This window comes from Vidua chalybeata, chromosome 6 (assembly GCF_026979565.1).
Source record: "Vidua chalybeata isolate OUT-0048 chromosome 6, bVidCha1 merged haplotype, whole genome shotgun sequence".
Lineage (NCBI taxonomy): Eukaryota > Metazoa > Chordata > Aves > Passeriformes > Viduidae > Vidua > Vidua chalybeata.
The window spans coordinates 39550797-39572530 of record NC_071535.1 but is presented as its reverse complement, the minus strand read 5'-3'; the positions used below and the strand labels follow the sequence as shown (position 1 = coordinate 39572530).

General features: G+C 43.9%; 1 protein-coding gene across 4 annotated transcripts; it reads right to left on the bottom strand.

Moving 5' to 3' along the window:
* Positions 1-735: 735 nt before the first annotated feature.
* Positions 736-21148, bottom strand: SLC39A13 (solute carrier family 39 member 13). 4 transcript variants are annotated; one of them, XM_053945175.1, is made up of 11 exons: positions 21064-21147; positions 16465-16563; positions 14969-15268; positions 14419-14532; positions 12653-12771; positions 11269-11412; positions 6026-6115; positions 5436-5486; positions 5067-5199; positions 4833-4932; positions 736-3419 (listed from the first exon to the last, which is right to left on the bottom strand). In XM_053945175.1, the coding sequence occupies exons 3-11, from the start codon at positions 15234-15236 to the stop codon at positions 3344-3346; spliced, it is 1095 nt and encodes a 364-aa protein (XP_053801150.1). In that variant the 5' UTR covers positions 15237-15268; positions 16465-16563; positions 21064-21147; the 3' UTR covers positions 736-3343. The 4 variants fall into 4 exon arrangements, with proteins under 4 accessions (XP_053801150.1, XP_053801151.1, XP_053801153.1 ...); XM_053945176.1 differs by lacking the exon at positions 16465-16563 and having other exon boundaries at positions 21064-21148; XM_053945178.1 differs by lacking the exon at positions 11269-11412.
* Positions 21149-21734: the final 586 nt, after the last annotated feature.

Below are 21734 nucleotides of genomic sequence, written 5' to 3'. Positions count from 1 at the left end.
TACCAGCAAAATCCACAGACTGTGACATCATGCCCTTGATCACTTACCTACTTTCATCTTTTTCCAGCTCTTGGGTTATGGTTTTCCTTCTTTCTACAGAAGACTTTGGGTAAGAAGAGATATAAATGCATCATTTATAGCTGAAAATCTTCCAAATGAAGGGTAGGATAAGACATTTTCTGAACCCATGTTTTTGAAGGGTAAAGAATTTCCTTTTAGTCCTTTCAGGGCAAGTGGAACACACAACCTTTCATGATGGCACCTTTGTCATATGGATGTGACATGGCAGGTATCCAGCTTCGTATGAACTGAAACCAGACAGGCCTTGAGGCTTTTTGATTTTAAAAAATAACCTATTACAGTCAAGTATGATTACAAAACTCTCTGAACAGTCAAGTTACCATGCAAGCTCCCCCCTGAAAGAGGAGAAATTTATTTGGTGATGCTTTTCAGAGAACCCAGAGCAGCAGTTCAAGAATTATAATTCTACCACACTGCTCCTGGACAACAGTTCCATGGCAGCAGAAAGAAGAAATTGGAATAGAACTTTTTCTTTCAACTGTGAAAGTCTGGGGAAAGTCTGACAGCAACCCAGAGTCCAAACTACTCTAGACTAACCCAGAGATATGTCTGTGTAATTCAAATGGAATTTAAATTGAATTTTTAAATAAAAGGAAAGTAGAAACTTCAAAAAAAGCCTAAACCAATCAAATAAAATAACCCAACAACACAACCTGACATGGAAAACCATTTATTTCATCTCTATTGTCTCCATGCAGAGCAGGCCAATACAGATGAAGGGGGAAAATGCATAAGAGCAGCTGAAAAAATAGAGCTAGAAAATACAATTCTCTCTGCATTTCCAAAAGTGACGAATGTAATGGAGTGATGCTCCATCTCCTCCCAAGGCTCTCAATCCTCAGCCCAAGGGCTGACACAGTAGAAGTCTATTGAACCTCTCCCTCCCACAAGCCCCATGCTACCTCCTACCAGGGTATCTTCCCAAGAACCACAGACTATCCATGCCTGTGATAGCAGCCAAGAAAAACAGCTCAGAAATTCTTTGTTCAGTGTCATCCACTTCACATTCCTGAACGCTGAGTATAAAATCCTGACTGTAGTTTTCAGTCTTGGCAAGGCTCAGTGCTGATGCAACAACGCCAACTCATGGGCACTCACCTGGCAATGCCTCAACTTAAATGCCAGCCTTATTTTGGGAAAGACATCTTGAGAAACAGCAGGCATAACTTTCTGTGCAGAGCTCCAGAGCTCTGTTAAAGGGTCTGCTTAGCTGCAGTCCCTGGGCAGAAGGAACCCCCAAAGCTAGAACCAGAGGGTTGGCATGCTCCCCCAGTCCCTGCAGGCTACCTGGATTAATCATCCTTCCAGGAAAGCAGGAAATGGATGCTACCTTCAGACCTCACAACAGTTGAATGATGGAGAGAGTAGTTGGCACAGGAAGGCAAATTTGTAAAAGAGGAATAAACAATTGCACTAAGCCTCTCTCCTCATTGCAGTGAAACTAGTTACTAATGTAAGTCCAGGGAAAGGAAAGCTGAAAAAATTTCAGACAGCAGTTCCTGGGTAGACAGAACTGCAAGCATAGCTCTCAGCAGTCACTGAAAAGTAGGACAGGAGCTGTCATAAAAAAGAACTGTGTCAACAGTTCAGGAATCTCTTAGGGAAGTAATGCCTCTGCTGTGGGCAGTATACCTGCCTTGCTGCTCTGACCCAAATCACCCTCTCAAGGCACAAGTCCTCTTGGTAAGGTCCTGGGCAGACTGGAGAGCTGTACTGCTTCACAAAAGCTGTTATAAGACTGAGCTAAGTTGGTGTAAATCACACTGTGGCACCTGTTTTGCGTTCAGTGACTCTCTTAGTTCAATTAGACCTGTTTTTAAACAAATCTAAGCAAAGCAAAGTTCTGCAAAAGGGATGACCTATTAATTGTGCGCATCTCCGTGGCAATAAAACATCCCTGTGAAATTATGGCCTGGTCAGCCCTGTGAGCTGGGATGGAGGAAAGCACTAGAAATTTTATTTCTTTTTATTAGTCTCAAATTGCCAAAGGTTTTATCCCAGGCATCACATTACAGAAAACTCCTCTTAAAGCATACATATTGTCACCCTTTCATATCCCTTTTTCACCTTACTTAAAAATACTTTCACCAGCAGTTTCAACCTTCCCATCTAAAAGCTGTCACTATTTTTTCTTATTCATTCGTCCTCAACAGATGAACTCCACTGTGAGGTAAGAACCCCAGAAATAGGCTGCCATCTACAGCATGCTCTTTAATCGTCTACTCTGAACAGAGGAAAAGCTAACCAGGACTTATCAGTTGCTGACCAGGCTGTAGTGTTCAAGCACCTCTGCCATGACAGTCTAGGGGTGCTGTAGCATGCTGGGCAGGTCTAACATGCTACACCTCAAGAAAGCTCTGAAACATGGTGTGGGGCAGATGGTGCATTAATCAGGTCTCACAAGCAGGCTCAGAGGCATGTTCAACTAATGGTTATGAGGAGAGGGAACTCAGTCACAACAGCTACATGGCTTTCCCTCCAGACATGAGCAAGCTGGTAGTTGGCAACTGAAGAAACATTTACTGATCATTTATCAGATAAACAGTTGGGCTGTGCTGGCTACTGGAGTGCTTAGGGCTGAAGCAAGTAATCTCCAAGCTGAGTCATTTAATTTTAGTGACCTACCCTAAAATGCCTCAAGCTTTTGGCTCAATTTCAATGTAAACAAAATAGACCAAAAGAGCTGGACTGCTGAGGCCAATGCTACCTTTTGGAACAAGTGGTGTCAATGAACAGCTGGAGATCAAGTTGGAAAGGGTCTCTTCCCCTCTATCTCATAGCACCATCAACTTCTCATAGGTAGGGGGTTCTGGTTAAAGCTTTGTCATGCCTGTTCTGCCTCCAGCCCCCTTAAAGTAGTAGGAAAAATCCTTTATCTTCATCAGCTACAGGATTCACCTCTGTTGTTTTCACACAAGAGCTTGGGAGGTGCAGTTCCATCAGAATGAACCGAATGAAACATCATTCACTCACAGTGGAGCAGTTGTTCAGTTTGTTTCTGCCCAGTGTATCTTTTGCTCTGTAAAAACCAACCAAGCAAAAAAAGAACAGAAGCCCTCATGTGTGGAATTTAGCAGAACAGGGATAGGAGAGCCAGGGAATGAAGTCTTGCACAACCAGACCTCTCTGTCACCCGCTTCTCATACTAGCAGCCAGATCTGTGCGCACACACGTGGGAAGTAACATTAGTGTTCCTTATTGCTTTGTAAAGCTCAGAGTCACTGTGGTGGCTCTGGGAGGCATCAAGAGGTCTGCGCAGAGGTCACTCAATTGTGAGCGTGAGTAGCACCATGACTGTAATGCCCGTACACAGGAGCAGAATTTGCTGCAGGGAATTCCTGGGAAAGAAACAGCAAAATTAGGAGGAGCCATAAACCAATCTCCATAGGCAGCTGCACAGAACTCTCCAATGATTTGTTCTTTGCCCTTCCAAATTTACCACGTGGAGAGCACAACAGCTGTATGAAGTCACTAACACAGATGAGAAGACCTTCCCAGCACCCGAAGCAAAGGAGTTGTCTATAAACTGGCATGGACTTATTCCACTCAGCTGCAAGGCCAAACTCCAGGCTTCCAAAACAATTCAAGCTGATTCAGTCATGCAGCTTGATATTCATGATACATATTCATGTCCTTTCACTCACGAGGAAACCAGCCTTTATGCAGCATGTGCACAGACACTTTAGGGACCTCATCCAGCTAACAACTACAGTTACAGAAAAAAAAAAAAAATTGGCCATTCTTTTAGCACTATCTCAGGTTTATGTTGGATTTAAGTGACTGTGTGCCTCCCACTTCTGCATATTCTACCAGCAACCTCTGCCAACACAAGAGGTTACCAACCCAAATGAACATTTCTCCACAAAAAGTTCCTACCTCCTCAGAAAGAACTGAGTTGTTTTTTTGAGCACTGTTTCAGTCAAAATTAACTAGGTGAACCAAGGCATCTTATTTAAACTACTAAAGTTACTTGTCTTATTACAACTAAAATAGGAGGGAACATTCAGGAGCAGCTCTGCCAACAGATGTGAGAGGGCCTTTGCTGTGGAACAGCTGGATTTGGACCTGCTACAGCCTTAATTAGACGGCAAGAAACTAAAATAATACATGAGAGAAACCCAAATACATTAGAATATATACACCAGTGCAGAAGAGAGATGTCTGAGGTGGAATACAATGACAGGCTATGAAATGCTGACTGATAAAGAGAAGAAAACTATTATTTTTCTACTCACACAGCAACACAGTGATTTAAAAATAAAAAATCAATACGCAAGAGTGTAAAAACCAAAAAAATAAGCATCACTTAACACAGTACAGTCAAACTCTGCAAACTGCTGCCAAAAGGAGGTTGCAGAGGTGAGAATTAATGGATAGGGTCAGAAAGGGATGAGAGAAGCATGGAAGGATAGATTCACATGTGGTTAGCAGACATACACACCTCTGTGGGGCCCTGGTTCAGACAGTCCCTACACCAGTATGTACTGGAAGCTGAAAACACAAACTGGAAAGTGGTGTCCTTACTGGACATGTTTCCCAGGAACTTGATCTAGTTGGCCCTGCTGCATACTGTGCCAGCACAATCTCTGGGACTCACCCAGGTGAAAGTTCTCATTTATAGAGGGTCTTTGTAGTCCCACAAATACAATAGATAGCAAGCAGTCTATTTTGATTCCAGCCTTGTCCATAGGATTTGGAAAGCTGGCATTCACACACTTCCAGAAGAGGAAAGAACAGGAGGGAGCACTTACCAAGGATTCTTTTCCTCCAGGAGATCAGGCACAACATTTACCAAGGCAATGTACAGAAATCCTCCAGAAGTGAAAGGGAGAATCCAGGCTACTGTTTCTCCTGCACAAATAGATAAAGCTTCAGTTATTACTGAGACAGAACCATGGGACACAACACAGAAGGGAAAGAAGATACAGAAGGATGACAAGCACTACCTCCTCCCCCATTTCTACAGAGGTCCCAGGGAGCCTTACCTGCTCCTTTTGGTGACTGAGCACATATTGCAAAGCAGGCTCCTAGAATTCCCCCCAGAGCTGTGGAAAGCTGCATCTTGGCTGCGCTCCAGCGGTCAAAGCCAGCCCGAAGTAGGATTGCGAAGTCTCCAACCTAAGAAAACCAAGAGCTGACAGTTAATGAACTTGAATACTAATTTCTCACTTACAAAGGTCATTCACAACAAGGCCAGTGCTTCAAGACTGTTCCTGGTTTTCAATGCTGTCAGTCTCCCCAGAGGGAGTAGCCTTCAAGAAGACAAGAAGATGTTAACCAGACCAAGACCTCCTCTTAGTAAATGAAGCACATTGTAATCCCCCTCACAATGGCAGGATACAAAGCCCTCTCACCTCATGTGGGATTTCATGCAGGAGAATGGCCATTGTGGTTAGGAACCCAACCTGCAGCAGAGAGAAAGTGATTAGGAAACAATCCCACTATTCTTGGCTGAATCTCATCAGGTCCCATATAATTACAGGGATCCAGCTGGAGCAGCAGATACCACATCAGTGCAGGGTTGACTGGGAGTTTATAATTCTCACAGTCATGGTGCTCCAGATCAGGGCAATGGGGACTCCATAACCCATCATCAGTGTTGAAGACCAAAGCAAAAATGTAATAAATGTCTCTGCCTTGTCTATGTCCCAGTTTCTGAGGTGACCATCCTCATCATGTTATTTCTGGACTGCCTTTTGAGTAGATGAGGGTAGATGAGCTAATCCATCCCCTAATGCCAGTACAAATGACTAATGTGTCCCAAATTCAAAGAAGCTCTGCATCAGAGGATCAGGATAGGTTTGGGTTTTACTGTAGCCTGCATTTTCTCAGAAAATTCCAGCAAATAGGAAGGAACTCCTTGCATTTTTGGCTGTTCTGCACGTTGTATCATACTTGAGACAAGGCCTCTTCATTTCAGTACACAGCTGGGACAGAACCTTACCTTTTTGCTAACCAGGAAGCTGGCTGCTACTGCCAGGCCGTGTGTGAAGTTATCAATGGTGTTGGCCAGCAGATTGAGGTATCCACTAATCTGCAAAGAGAAGAAAGAACCCCTGATAAAGGAAGAGATGTAAGAAGATAAAAAAGCACACGGCTTAGACATGGGTTATGCAGTCCCACGTCAGATGGGAAAGGACAGAGCACAATGCTTCTGCTGAAAATCTTGAACTGTCACTGCTTGAGTACGGATTAAATGTAATTTCTGGTTTTAGAGTAAACTAAGTTTTAGGGTAGGCAAGTATTGTCTGAGATTAGAATAATTACTGTATGCAAAAGATGAAGAGCTCTAGAAACAGAAAAAGAAAAAAAAAAAAAAAAAAAAAAGAAGAAGAAAGCCAAAAAGCAGTCAAACCAATTTTAGGTAACACTGACTGATTTACACAGGTGACTGGATTCAAGTATGACTTGATCTTGTTTTCAACTCATGCACTTTAATATCCAACTGTTAAATATCTCCTCTTCAAAAGCTGGCAAGAACAATGCAACAGAACAAATGCTGCTGGAATTGCTTTCTCTAACTAAATAAATCTTCAAACATTGTACCAAAAAAGTTCATGCTTGTGGGTTTGCTTTCCCTTAACAAAAAATCAAAAGAGAAGATAGTGATGACAGTCACCAAAAAAACACCTACTAGAAGGCTGGATAGCATGTATCAGCATTTGCATATAAACACATTTCTTAACATTATAAGCATAATGCAACTGTCTTCCTCACAAGTCCATCTACAAGTTAAAATTCCCCATCATCCTAACTAAGGTCATCTCCTGACAAAATCTGCGTATTTGACCTAAAGTCATTTACAAGGGTACCACCCCAGCTCTTTAGCTCACATGTTTTTGGGGATTTTTCCATCATATTTAACAAAAACTACTGCATGTTGGTCCTGAGATACTGCAGCTCACTATATGGCACTTCAGTTTAAATTATTATCAAACCAGGTATATCAGGCCATCTCTGGACTGCAAGAACTCCAGATACAGGGTAGTGTCCAGTGAGTAGAGACACTGTCTGGAAACTGGGAAACATTAACCTCTTACTTCACCACAGTATCAGATGCCAAAGTTCAGCTGGACAACCACAAGTGCTGATGGACTTCATCAGCTATTTTTGGTCTTGTGCTCTTCTCTGTTTCTATCAAGTCTGCTTGGGGCATCTTTGTCAGTTGTATGCCACAGCTCAGGAGCCTTCTGTCAAATCTCTCTCCCCAAAGCACCACCTTTCTGCAGGGCGCTTTTACTGCACTATCTTGGGGCACCTTTGTAGCCTTTAAGTTTTTTAAAGTGCACTGACGATTAAATACAAAAACTAAGAATTAAGCAAAGCCTATCCCACTTTTAAGTAATAAGCTAAGTAACATCTCCACAATGAAGGCAAAAAAGATCCCTGCATGTTTTTGTAAGAAAGGAAACCCAAATAAATGCATGCAGGAAGACACAAAAATGCAACAGTTTTACTTCTCATTCTTCATACTCTCATTCCTAGACAGTCAAATATGACTAAAATTCTCCTTTTCATGTTGTTTTTTTACGTGATGGCGTTTACCCCACAGGATAATAATAATTATTCACAGAAGTTTTACATAAAAATGCTTTCCCATACCACCATATAGAGAAAAAATAGACTTCATGATTAAAACATTATGACTTTTTGTTGTCAGTGGCTTGGGCAAAAGCTGTCACTGAAAGAAGCAAAGCTTTGGAGTGCTCAGAAATAAATTGGGTTGATTTGACAGTTATGAGACTCTGACATTTACATTCTGCAAATCCCTAATAGGATGTTCTCGTTGCTCATAAAGAGCACAGGCAGATGAAGTGTTTATGTTCATGCTTCAGAATTAATGTCACTGTGTAACAAAACATACTTTCACAAATCTACCAGGACCCCATGTGCCACAGGGAGAAAGAAAGAATAAGCAAGGCAAAAGTACCAAACACAATGTTTTTACCTGTTGAGGGAATAAAGGCTGCAATGAGGGACAGAACTGATTTATGTTTGCATGCAAAGGAAACCTCCCATCTGCCATTTTCAAGCTAGGACAAATTCTAGCAGCAGCTAAAAAGCAGAAGTTCTAATATATATACGTGGGCAACAGTCAGCTCACTACAACTTACTAATAATTAAGTCCTGAAGGGTGACTTTGTTCATTTAAATAGTATCTTTCCCTTTTTGTTTGCTGAAGAAACAGGGGTTTCTGAGTGAATGGAACCAAGAAAATCTGTCATGCTATGGATTTCACTCTTTCCTTCACGAGTACCTTCTCTGTTCACTCCCAGCAACGCCAGTTCCCTGCACGTGCCCTGCCCAGCACACATTGCACAGCAGCTCTGTCCCAGCTGCAGCCAGGCACATCAGCTGCAGCCAGGCAGCATGTGGCACCCAGTTCCAGTTATGGCTTTCAACAGGGCATCCCTTTAGTCTTCCCCCTCTACTGTCATGCTGATTTTTATGGAACTTGCAGAAATCTGATCACCCTCAAGACTCCTATCCTCTCTTGAACTCAAGGAAAATTAATTATGGGTTCAAAAGTTATTGAAAATGAAGGGCAGAACAGATGGACAGACAGATGGAATGACTGCTTATGTTGTTGCCTAAGGAAACAGGCTAACAACACAGGAGTATCTTGGTAGGTTTGATAATTTCCACCCTACCAGGAAGACTATTAAAATATTCAGATTAAAAGATCAGAAGGTAAAAAGTTAAAACTACACCCATTAAGTTTCTAATTCATGCATATCAACAACCATCTGTAAAATTGAACAGATGTGTTAGGATTTAAAAGCTAGAAGGGCTCTCCATGGTTGCCTACACCTTCCACGTAACACAACTGAAAGAACTTAATTTATGCACAAATTTAATTGTTTCTTAAGCTATCATGTACTCTGTAGAGAGCAGCTTAAACCACAGCTTACAGCTCACAAGTGCCAAAAACATCTGCTATCTCTAAGGCAAGTTGGCCCACTGGCAAGTTACCCTCAGAGAGTTATCTCTAAGTTCTAGTCTACTACTGTTTGCTATAGCTGTAACTATTCAAATTTAGTCATTCCTCTAACATGGGCATTTGTATACTCTAAGTTACCCTTGATCTGCCATGACTACAGAGCTAAACTAAAGAAAGCCACTTCTTATGTACTGCAAACTTAAAGTATTATTTCATCTCTTTCTGGGCTCTTTTACAAATTATTAGTAGTATTTTGGATATTTGGAATAGCACTACTGGAAAAAGCCAGATAGCTGTTTCACTACTGCTATACAGAATGAAGAACTCACCTCTCCTCTTACATATTATTTCCTACTCACCCATCCTGTCTGTAGCACCATGAGGGAAGAATGTGTTCAGACAATTTCCTACTGTAATCCTCATGTGTTTTTCCAAGGCACTGACTAACTAGAAACTATCCCTATCTTGTAAATATGATCTGAGATACTTCTTAATCTATTCCTTATAATTGCATGTATCAAAACCTGTTAAAAAATTCAGCACTTTTTTCTGATGAAGTTACTCAGTTTAGCTGCTATTGCTGACTTCATGCAGTCACAATGTGCCATTTATGTAACACAGTATCTGCAAATGTGAAGATATACTATTTTTATAAATAATAACTTAGAAAAATCATAACCCAAACAGATTTGAGGGGGCCTGCATTAAACTAGTCCCATTTTATAACATAGAATAACAGATTTTTAACACAGCTAATATTAGCAAAGTTGATTAGAATGGGGGAGAAAGTTGTTTTACATACATTTGTCATGACCTTTATGAAACAATTTTATGCCTGAATAAGAGGCAGGAAAAATATCTCGTTGATAAGAATTCATCTTATATAAAATCATATCAATTAGCATTAATTACATTATTATTTTATGTATCCCTGAGCAACTGTATCCCTACCTGTGTTTCATTTCTACTTGAAATCAGTAGTCTATAGTTCCTTATATAAACCCTTCCAAAATTAGAGCACAATGTTTCATAACGCAGTAATATTGGTGTCTTCACTACTATTACCTCTAGAAACATCCACGTGGCACCTTGCAGTTTGTGCAGTGTTATGTACAAATTACATGAATGTGACAGATGTAAAAATACTCAGTGACCTCAGCATAACTTTCATGTTCTGTAGGAAGAGTTATAAAGTTACAGCAAAACAGATTTAAAACAGAAAGACTGAAGAGCCTCTGCCTGACCACATATCCAACTTTGGGCTACTTCATGCAAGCACACTTTTTGCCCATAGTTACTCTCATACAATCTTGCACATTTTTATGGGCTTTCAAACTCAAATTGCAGGTCCTCCTTCACCAAAGTGGTTGTTTACTCTCTCTCTTGTAATGTTCATCTAGAAAAGGGTTTTCCACAATACAAAGATAGTAACATGGAACAGGAAGTAAAGCCAATGTAAAGGTTATCCACTTCCCCATGGTGCAGGACTCTTCCTCCATCTCCAGTCCTATGAGCCTGCTGATCTCCCTTATCCCAGCACTACAGGCTGCCTGTCTGCATGCCAAGCTGATTCAAGAAGTTAAGTTAGGAGAGAAATAGACCAGGGGGTGGGAGGTGGGTGTGTGGGTGTAGACAAGCAAATTCTTTGCCTGTTTAGCTCCCTGAATAGGCTCACTGTGAGGTCAGATGAGACCCAGTGCAAAGGAAGCGATGGGAAATACAGGTTTGGAGACAGAAGTGGACAAGAAGTCCTCTTTGGCAGCAGGTAAACTGATAATCTGAGAAACCGAACTTTTAAATTCTACACTGGGTAGCTTCAACACACTTCCTAAAGATGTCAAAACACTTCCAAAAGGTGCCTTAAAAGGAAAAGTGCAGCTCAGAATTGGTACAATGCAGGCAGTGGAGAACAGAGAAATCATGGTGCAAAAAAATTAAGCAAAAAAAAGACATACTGACTATAAAATATAGAGTAACAAAACATAAAAATTCTGTATTTTGTTATCAGAATTCAGCCAAAACACACATCATCGGAGTTGTGCCTTTATAATATTGACTTTGCCTCTTCCACATAAGCTGCAGCATAGATTTTCTCCGAGTCTTCTATTTCCTCCCTGCTGTGACCAGGACACACTTTGACCGAGCAAAATTAAGCACAACTCAGATGTTGAGTTCTCCATTCAAGCACAGTCTTTCCACAGACAATACCTGACTAACAAGTGAAGGTGAGTCTGTGGGCCTCTTACTTTGATTCTGTTGTTTTTTGGACCAGACTGGAGAGAGGAGCCATTACACTGAGCTCGTGCTCTTTGGGACTGAGAGGACCCCTTTGGCAGGGGGCAGCCACTTCCATTGGGAATCTTTCCAGATGGTGCTTTGGAATCACAATCCTAAATTAGGGGAAACAGACTTGTCAATGAAGAGTAAGCATGAATCAGGATCAGAAATCCAACCTTCACCCATAATCCTTTTGTCCTTACAATGTGACTCAGCAGCTTTGACACCCCAGTTTAATAACAACTGCCAGAAATGAGACAGATTCAGAGAACATTGTGACATCTGTCCTGAAAGATAACAAGAGCTAAGACCTCCCAATCCTCAAGAGAAATAGAAAGAGGAGGAATTGGAGTCACAGCCCCTTGGCATGAGTAAAGTTCCACTAGAAAGATAAAGGACTGAGCCTGTGCCTCCTGTTAGTAGCTGCTACCCAGAGAAATACAACTCCATCTTGGCAGGAGATGGGGAAAAGACTCTTGCTCTCCCCAGTGCATCAGAACAACTAAGTCTACGGAATTATTCTATAGCTGGGATCATCATCTTCCAAACAATCAGGTATTTGTCTAGAATTTCAGCCTCTCTCTAAATGAGAAGATGAAGTTCCTTTCGGGCATTAAAGTCTCACATTGAGTAAAAATTAACAGCTAATTGCTCTTATGTAGTGCCTGACCTGCAGTTTCACCTCTCAAAAGTCATGGCACAGCAAGGACTGAACAGTCTAAAGGAGCTGCAACTAGGAGTTGTGCAGATGTCTGAAGACTAGGTGCTCTCTTCTGTCTTGGAATTACCTTCTGCTACCTCATCTACATCTCCTCTTTGCAGCTGGGTGACTCCTTTGAACTTAGGATTACCTAGCCAGTTATAAATCCCTTCTACCACACAAAGTCAGCCAAACAAACATCTGGTCCAGGACATAACCAAGAAGAAACATCTTCAAGAAGACTGGTCTTTGTCCTGACTGAGGACCCAGAAAGAGAATGTCACGATGGGCCCATGGAACATGCATCAGCAAGTTGTCACTCCTCAAAGCTTACTTGAGCAAAAGTCTGATTTGCAGAGTCCTCCAGCTCCCAGCCCCCACAGAACAGGAGCTCTCTTTTACACTTACCACATAAAGAACAAAACCAAACCAGAAGTGAGAAATCTCAGTTAAAACCACAAAACAAAAGCCTGAAGATGAAACCTACTCCTACAGACCAGTAGCAAAAAAGTGGCAAAAATCTCCCAAAGGGAAATGACAAGGTACTCACAGCTACAGGATAATTTCCTGACACTGTCAGATAGGGCCCATGAGGTATTTAGTACAGAGCTTCAAATATAAGAGCACTCCCTCATCTCAGACTGCTAACTTACCACACCAGGATATTCCTCCTCTTTCTCTAGGAAGATCTTCTCTAGCACCAGGAAGGTCAGGAAACCAATGATCACCCAGAGACCCAGAAGCTTCTGCTGCTGAAAGCTCTGCCCTTCTCCTGAAGGACAAAAGAGAAATCTTCATGTCTCTATTAAATACATAGTTTTTCATGCCGTTCCAAGACAAAAAAAAAAAAAAATAAACAACAGTGGAAAAACTCCCTGCGATGTAGGAGGAGCAAACACATCTCAAAACAGATTAGTTTAACTTGCTCATTCTTGATCTAACGGATATCATCAACTCGAGACACTCAGAGTAAGAGCTACCATCCCTTTTTCCACATCAGCTCAACCCAGAATATTTCCTGACAACACTGGGAACTTCCCTGAGCTCCAGAGGCAAGTGAATTATTGTATCAACAAAAATCCAGCAGCTGTACCTACTGAGCAGCAAGCCCTGACAAGAAATCTGCCATTGGTGGAGTTACAAACTCACCTTCTCCTTTCTGCCACACCTCAGTAAGTTATTATGCCCAAAGCTATAAACTTTCTTTTCAATTACAGTCAAGCTTGTGAGATAATCCATTCAGCCTCACTGCCAGAAATAGAAATTACATTGCAATGGAAGAACAGAACTACTGTAACAGGACTTACATGGGTCAAGGAAACCTTTACACTTCAGGACAGTCTGGCAGAAGCAAACAAGCTTGAGCAGGAAGACAGAGTAATTTGGGAAACACTGTAGAAAGGGTGAAAAAAAGTACAGGAAGTTCTGCTGATAGTGCTAGAGCTGTGATGAAGAAAAGGACTAAAGGCCCGGGATTTGAAACCCCAGTACATAGGTGCAAGAAAGTCTGGGAAAGCCAGGGCATCATCTTCCCTCTCTCACATTTTCAGCAGAAAAATGACTTCTTGGTTTCTCAACAGGTGGGATGCAGCAGCACTTGCCATCTATGACACCAGTTTGCTGAAGCAGATAGATACAAACATTATAGGTTTCCAGCAACCCTGGCTATTTGAGGGATGAAGAAGCTACACTGATACCAAAAGGTCTATACCAGCCCAGTGCTTAGTTTGCTGGCAAACACAAGTTTCTTACACCTCCATTTCCTTTTTCTTCCCCTGCCCCACCCTCCAATCTTAATTGTGGCTCTATAGACAATATTCCATGATTTCTCATGGAGCAAGAACTGCAACACATGAGCTCCCATAAATCAAAGCATCCAACAGAAGGGCCCCAGTTAGTGCCAAGAAAGACGTTCTAGGAGTAACATTGTTACAGGGACAGATTTGTAAAAAAGGTGCACCTGATCCCCAAATAAGACGGTGAACATGTTCATGTACCAGACCACATACACAACCATAACCTCCCATTAGGTTAAAGAAGCATTCCCTTTCCTTACAGAAGGGACAAAGGAAAATCAACAGAGATTTACAGGAGTCCAAGGAATGACAGAAAAAGTCGATAAACAAGAAAACCATTCTAAACCATTACTAAACATAAAGAAACCATGGCCAACTGAGGAAGCCTCTAATTTCAAAGTCTTTGGAGGATTGCTGAGTACAAAGATCAAGTATTACATGTGTGTTTTTTTTATTCTCACATCCTTCCCTAGGCATTTGCTTTTATAAATCATTTGAAAAAGGATACCAGCCTAGGCCAGTTTTTGGGCTGACCCAGACTGGCTGGTCTTAGGCTTTCAAGGTGGAACAGACTCAAAACAGGCACAGCACAAACTGCTTCCAGGCACATCAGGCTTTCATACCTGTTGTTGCACTGCATGTGTAGGCCCAGGCTTCAGGAAGCAGGTGGAGAAACACATTTCCCAGCAGTCCACCAATTGCAAAACTCAACAACTGCTTTAAACGGTGTGACCCAGCTAAAAAAAAAAAAAAAAGAAGAAACTAAGAAAAAAACTGATCACTACTCAGCCAGGAACCAAAACATCTCCAGCTGAGATTTTGCGTAAAGAAACCCAAACTTGAAGCATCTGCAAAGCAAGCTTTCGAAGGAGAGAGAACAAACCAAATGGAGTGCAAGAAAAAGCCCTTACACCACTTGGCTGGGACAGTAGTGTCTGGGAGGGTCCTGAACCATGCAGGGTGAAAAACAGTACTCTTTGTACAAGCTCCATCCAGGGCTTATATTTGTCAAAGGTTTCCCTTTCAAATTCACAGGCATGGATTAAAGCACCGAAAACAGACTTTCTATTTTAGTGAACAACATTTCTGTGACAAGGTCCTGTTCACCACTGTGCTGCTGTCACATCCCAGGACAGGAGGCTTCAGAAAGGCCAATGCAGTTGGCAGATTCACCTTCGGAGCGCAGCGCGGCTCCTGTCTCAAGGGGGATCACCAGCAAGGGGAAGACCCCACTCAGCCCCACCATGAAGGAACCGATGAGTGAACAGATCCAAGCGTCCAGCCGCTCGCTGCTGAACAGCTGTCCCCAAGACTCTGCCTCCTTGTCACATAGAGAACCAGAACTAGCAGCAACATGACTCCTCGGGAGCTGCTGAGCTTCACAGGCCACGATCAGAAATATGGAGAGCGTCCCATCAAGCAGGAATTTTTGTTTTGTCATTGCTAAGTGGTCTCAGCCGGGCTGGCCAATCTCTGAAAAGATAAGGGAAAAGAAGTCCTGAAAACATGTTCAACCCTCTGTTCCACCATCCCAGAGGAACAACCTTGGCCACACCAAGCCCTCCCTTCAATGTCTTAGCACAGGTATGAATACCCATGAGGAACACCTGAAACTCTTCTTGATTTCAACACAGCACTAAAGGACAAAGAGGCTGTTTATCAATGGGTGCATGAAACTGAGACATCTTGGGAAAGCATCGGGCTTTCACTATTTCCCTTCAGATGGGCTGGACAAGGACTCCAACTACCCTTGTTCTTGCCCTTCAGTGTCCCAAGGCTTCAGCAAAAGGTATTGACTAGAGATGCTACCAAGTAAGTCTTCTCTTTGGCAAGGAACAGCACCCCTGTAACAAATTAGGATGCAAGACAGGCAACATAACAGAGGTCTGTAAAATCATGAGTGGTGAAAAGATGGGGAACAGGGTAGATTATTCACCATCTCATCAGACACAAGTGCTGACACCCATCCACGTGGAGCCAGTGAGGGTCAGCTTCAAAACACCCAAATATGACCCTTCATCAGCAGTTAAATTGTGTGATAGCGCCTCTCCAAAAATGATGACAAATTTTACATGCACTTATCTAAAGACAGGACAAGTACTAGAAAGACAAATATATTGATTGTTAATGGTTAAACAGCTCACATTAGACTAAGGAAATTCCCTGATATGAGAGGAGTGGGAGAATGGAAGTGTACTTGAAAAATACCATATCTACTTTTCCTGTTTTTATCCTTTTGTAGAAGGATACTGGATTAGATGGTTTCTTAGCAAAAACCAGAACAGCTGTTAGTAAGAGCTCTGCAGTCACAAGAAAACTGAAGAAGAGGGCATGTTAGAAGAGAAAAATAAAGATAATTACAGTCATTGACAAAGAGAGAAAGAAAGCAAATGATGTAAAGGCTGAAGTACAAATGTTCCTTCAATCTCCAGAAGAAAAAGTGAAATGTGACAAGCAAAAATAATTTGGAAATGGGAGGAAAGGGTGGGTTAGAAAAAGATAGACCTAACAAATGTTCACAAAACAGCTCTTGAGAGGTAATAACAGCATTCACCCAAAAGCATGTAAGAAATCAGTCTAATCTCTGAAGCATCAGTGACCATCTTTGAAAATTTACAGGAGTATGGGAAGACCACAAGAAGGCTGGAGAAGCATCATGCCTCACCTACCTTTATAAAAGGAAAAAAAAAGGTGGGAGAAGTTACACACCAGTAACTTCAATCCTCTGAAGGACTCTTGATCAAATTAAATGATCAGTTGGTAGTTACCTATAAGATAAGAAATTGATAAAGATATCAAAGCATTAAGTAACAGCCAGATAGAAAGGGACCTGCCATTCTCAAGACAAAATTCAGGAGGCTGGAGCCAATCTAAGGCTGTGGATGAAAAGGGCAGTGTTGCCCCTTGCCCCCCCCCCCACCTTCACGAAGCATCACCTCTCCATGCTTACACCAGACTCCACCAGTGAACAGCATCAGAACAAACAAACAGGAAAAACTGCTTTTTTAAACTCATTGTCCTTTGCCAGTTTCAGTCCATGAACAAAAACACTGCAGGAAGGCTAAGCTGCAATCAAAAGCAATCAAAAAGAAATAAAGGGACCGGGTCCCATGGCTTCTCTGAGGGAGAACACCAATCTCCAAGCACAGTGACCATGGGCATCAGGAGCAGGGATGCAAGAAGGAATCAGTGAGACACTGGCTTGGCTAGTTGAGCAAGGACCATTAATGCTATCACTTTTCTCTTACAACAAAAAAACTAATATCCTTCAACACAGCAAGTTCAAACCAGCTTAGGATTTTGGGGCATCTTATTGCAGTGTTTTGATGTGGCTGCAGGAACCCCACACCTACCTGTAACCTACTATCAAACCAATCTCAGTAAAGATCAGTACAAAGCAGTACACTAAAGGCAGGGGAGGCAGGTGTGAAATCAAGTGGAAATGACAGAACAGTAATTCCAACACGCCACAAAGAAAAGGCACAGACTGAATGAGAAATTAATTCCAAGCCAGCAGGTTTATGTTGCTACAAAAAGGGTAAAAATCATCCTGGGACATAATAGTAGTCACACTGTGGGTCTCACACAGGTGAGTCTTTAGCCAACAGACAACATCCAGCCCCACATATTCTTCCTCATAAAACACATGCAAAAATCTGAGACACTGCTGTGGAAAGAAACAAAACTAGAGTATAGAGAGCATGACCCGGAAAAACGACCAAAGGACCTGGGTGTGTTTATTCTTAAAAAGATAACACCAAAGGAACAGAACAGCCTGCATACATTAAGAGTCACAAGAAAGGGGGAAGGTACTCAACGATTCTTCCACATCAGTTCAAATGGTAAACAAGATATAGCCTGAATATGAAGAAACAAATATATATAGTGCCAAAGTGGGGATATACTGAAACAGGTGATCTAGGATGCAGAATCTCCAGCACTATTTTTGTTGGAGTTTTTTTGGTTTGGCTTTTTTTTTAATTTTGAGAAAAAGAAACAGCTCATGTAGATACCATTTCATTGCAAAGATTAGACCCCTTCTTTGAAGTCCTTCAGGCCTAAACCCTTCCAACCCTGGACTGGGCCTGATGGATGTCCTCGTCCTTTATGATAGGATTAGATCTATAAAATGACTGAGAACTTTGTGAGGAACGCACTAAAAATAAATCAGAATTTATGCAACTATACATGCCTATGAAGAAGCAACACACACATACAGCTCAGCAATGATGGGAAGCAGCACAAATCTCCTCTGTAACATTGTCACAGCTTTTGAGAATCAATCTGGAAAATTAAACACTGCAACTGATTCAACAGGTCGGTTTCTTGCATTTCATTCTCCACACTCAAAACCCACAAAAGTCCCAAGAGACACCTGAAAGGGTCTTAGAGACTGAAATGCAGTAGCACACAGGACAAAGGTCATGTCCAGGACTCTGAAAAAGGTTTGCATACTTGGCTTCATGTCGCTCTTCCAGCCACAAAAGGGATCCGGTTCCTCAAAAAGGGGATGGTGGTGGAAAACAAATGGGTATACAGTATAGAAAACTGATTCCCCTAACTCACATTAGTGTTGGTCAACTTTCTGTGGCCCACAGGTCTTTATTCTGCTGTTACTCACATGAGGAAAAAGCAGCACATTTCTTTACTCTTGTGTTGCCAGACCATCATTACATCATACCTCAAGAACAACCCTATATCTCATGCAATAAATTCCTCATGTTTATAAAACATCTATGAGAAACTCAGTGTATTGTCCAGGACACACCTGAACTGCTCTTTGTGTCCAGCTAATTGCTTAGAGCATATTCCCAGCATTTCCTTATTCCCAACACATCATAACCACTTGCTCAAAAAAAAAAAAAAAAAAAAGCAGCTTTTTATCTCTACAGTCTCTTTGCTTCTCCATCTCATTAGAACATTAGCAAAGTCTCTAAATTCAAACATTCAAACTGGTTACCCCTATGGCAAATATATATTTTCTTCCTTTAAGAGGAAGAAAATAAGCAGGGAAGGTGTAGTCACAGGGAAAAAACTGCTCAAGAGGAAAATAATACCCTGTCAAAAAAGTTGCAAAGGGTAGAGGAAGTCTATATCTACCCTTAGTTTTAGACAACAGCATCTGTTTTAGGAACCCAGACAGACAATGTCTTGAGAAATTTCTAGAGAAAGTACTGCAGGCTCTCAGAGACATGTCTGATCACAAAGCAGAGGCATAAGCAGGTTTAGAGATGTGTTTTCTCAAGTAGGGTTTATCACATCCTTAAAAGCATGCAGCTCTGGGAGAAAAATAGCCAGCAGGTCATTTACTTATCAGTTTTGACAATTCTCCGTCTGGGATCACAGCTCCCAGCTGTGCTTGATACACAGCCTGGTGACCATGACCACTGGCAGCACTCTCCAGAGCACCACGTGTGTGTGCACTCAGGACTCAGGTCTGCCCAGCTCATCCTGCAACGGCCTCAGGACTGGAATAACCATTAGTTTTTCCCAGCCCAGAAAAAACAAATAAATGAGAATTTGTCGTTTACATGCTCCTGAGCAGGGGCAGAGGAAGCTGCACACCAAGCCAGGAGATCCATGAGGCTCCCAGGGCCTCCCCTACCTCTGTAGCAGGCAGTGACTGAGGAAACATGGACAAAATTAAAATGGCAAGGCAAAAACCTACTGGAAAAGAGAAAATGAAACATTGACATGATGACCATGCTTCTAACTATTACTCTCTTCCTAGACATTCTGCCTTCTCAGACCACACAATTTCTTCTCTCCATGCAATTGCTCATTGCCACATAGTAACATTTTAGATGTTGTTGAAAGGAAAAAAATTAAAATAAAAGGCTTTTTTTACCAGTGTTTTCCCTGGAAGCCAGTTGCCTGGTCTTACAGTTGCAAAAGAGTACTGCATGGAATGGAAAAAAGTTATTTTCCAGGGAGGAAGCATAATTTTCAGCCAAAAAAACTCTGCATGAGCCACCTCCCTCCATTAGCCCCTGTGAAGAGTTTTGAATTCCTCCTGGAAACTCTGACCTCGGCAGAAGCACAAAAGGTCTCCAGTACTCTCTGAGCACTCCCTTCTCTCTGAATCACTGCCCATCTCTAAGGAATGCACTGCTATGGTGGGACCCTTCCCTTTTGCCCCATCCCTCTCATTAAAAACCACTCAGCACATTTCTGCAAATGACAGCGTGCGCAGCTAAAGGCCGGGAATGCACAGGATTACAAACAATGGGTCGCAGATCAGAACAGATTACAGACCGTAGCAAAACTACGAGCTGGCAAGTAAGGCATTTGAAACCGACTGACCACTATGGGAGCTTGGGAGACTGCGACTCCTTCCCCATTCTGCATCCTTTCATCTCTAGGATGAGAGGGAAGTTTGAGGACCAGGCAATGGCCTTCATTCCGCCTGGGCTAGCTGGGACGTCTCTCCTCCCAGCTTACTCTCCGTGGCAGCCCGAAGCACAGGCCGGGCAGACCGCCCCGCTCCCGCTGCCCTCGCCCAGCCCGGGCCTAGCTCCGGCCCCGCTCTCACCGCAGGCGATTAACGCGGCGGGCCCGCTCGTGTCACTGTCTGTCACATCGCGGCGGATGGGACAGACAGCGCGGGTTTTCTATTAGAGGAACGCTGAGCTATGCAAAGCGAGACATGTTTGCCGCGGGGCGAATTAGTAATGAACGCTGCTCACGCACCTTTCTGGAGCAGCACATCACTTGCCGCCCGGGGTCCCTGTGCCACTGTGGCCGCGCAGACCCGGCCCGCCCCCGCGGCATCGTCTACCGGAGGAGGGACTTCCAAAACTTTGTCGGCTGCGTCCCGCGGGGACTGCGCTCGCAGCTCCGGGCACGCCCGCAGCGGTAGCCGCCCAGCCCCGCTCCCCGGCGAGCTGCGGCAAAGGCGGGCTGCGAGGGGGGACGCGGCCCCGGGAGCCCAGGGGCCGCCGCGGCCCCGGAGCGGGCGGCGGGCAGCCCACGGTCCCGCCGGCCCGGGGCACGGCTGCCGGCAGCAGCGGCCCCGCCAGGCGCTCCCCCGCCACGTCTTTCCCAAAGTTGTCCCTCGCTCGGCCGGGCCGGACCCCTCCAGAGCCGGACTCGGCTGCGCTGCGTGTGGCGCTGCCCGCCCCCGCTCACCCCGTCCCGCCGCCCGTGGTTGAGTTGAGCTGCGCTGCCGCACCCGGCCCCGCCGTCCCCCCTCGCACCGCAGCAGCGGCCGGCCGTGGCCCGGCCACCCCCGCCCCCGGCTGCGCCCCCGGACCGCCAGCCGCAGTTACCGTGCGCCACCGCCGCCGTGCCCCGGGCCGCCGCTGCCATCCAGCCGCGGCTCGGCGCGGGCCTGCCCCGCCCGCGGCCCCTCGGCTCCGCCTCCCCCGGCCGGCCACGTCGGTCCCGGCCTCCTCGGCTCCAGCGCCGCCGCCCCGCCGGGCACCCGCCGCCGTCGCGCTGCGCTTCCGGCCGCCGCTGTGTCCGGCCGGGCCGGGGCGGCGGGGCGGGAGCCGGGCTACGCACGGGCACGGCCACACGGCGAACCAAAGTCCTGGGAAACGGCCCCTCGCGGCTCGTAGGCGGAGCGGTGTTTGTGCACATCTCCGGCGCGGGCTGCGGGGACGCGTGCTGTGCGAGACCCGGACTTCTGGAACATGCTTGCTGAGATTTTTTTTTTTTTCTTTATTTTTTAATTTCCCTAAATGGATTATAAATTCTTTGGGCTACAGATGTGTAGAGACAAGCACAGTGTGAAACCGAGGTTTGCACAGAATTTCTGGAAGTTGTTAGAGCAGAAGAAAGTGTGGCTGAGGACTGAGCCTCGAAATGCTTTTGAAAGATACAATGACTTTTAAACAAATTTGCTTCCTCCTCACAGGTTCATTGCAATCTTCAGGATAACTTGTGAACCACCAGAGCTCCTTAAGCGCTGGTGTCCTGTTAGTGGTGAAGGTTACCC

What these genes read in the sequence shown, in the direction of transcription:
- SLC39A13 (XM_053945176.1), bottom strand. Translation starts at nt 15,236, where the DNA reads ATGACAAAACAAAAATTCCTGCTTGATGGGACGCTCTCCATATTTCTG. An exon ending in CACATGCAGTGCAACAACAG is followed by an intron (nt 12,772 to 14,418) that starts GTATGAAAGCCT and finishes TTTGTCCTTCAG; the next exon opens with GAGAAGGGCAGAGCTTTCAG. An exon ending in CTGGAGGAAAAGAATCCTTG is followed by an intron (nt 3,420 to 4,832) that starts GTAAGTGCTCCC and finishes TTTCTTTCCCAG; the next exon opens with GAATTCCCTGCAGCAAATTC.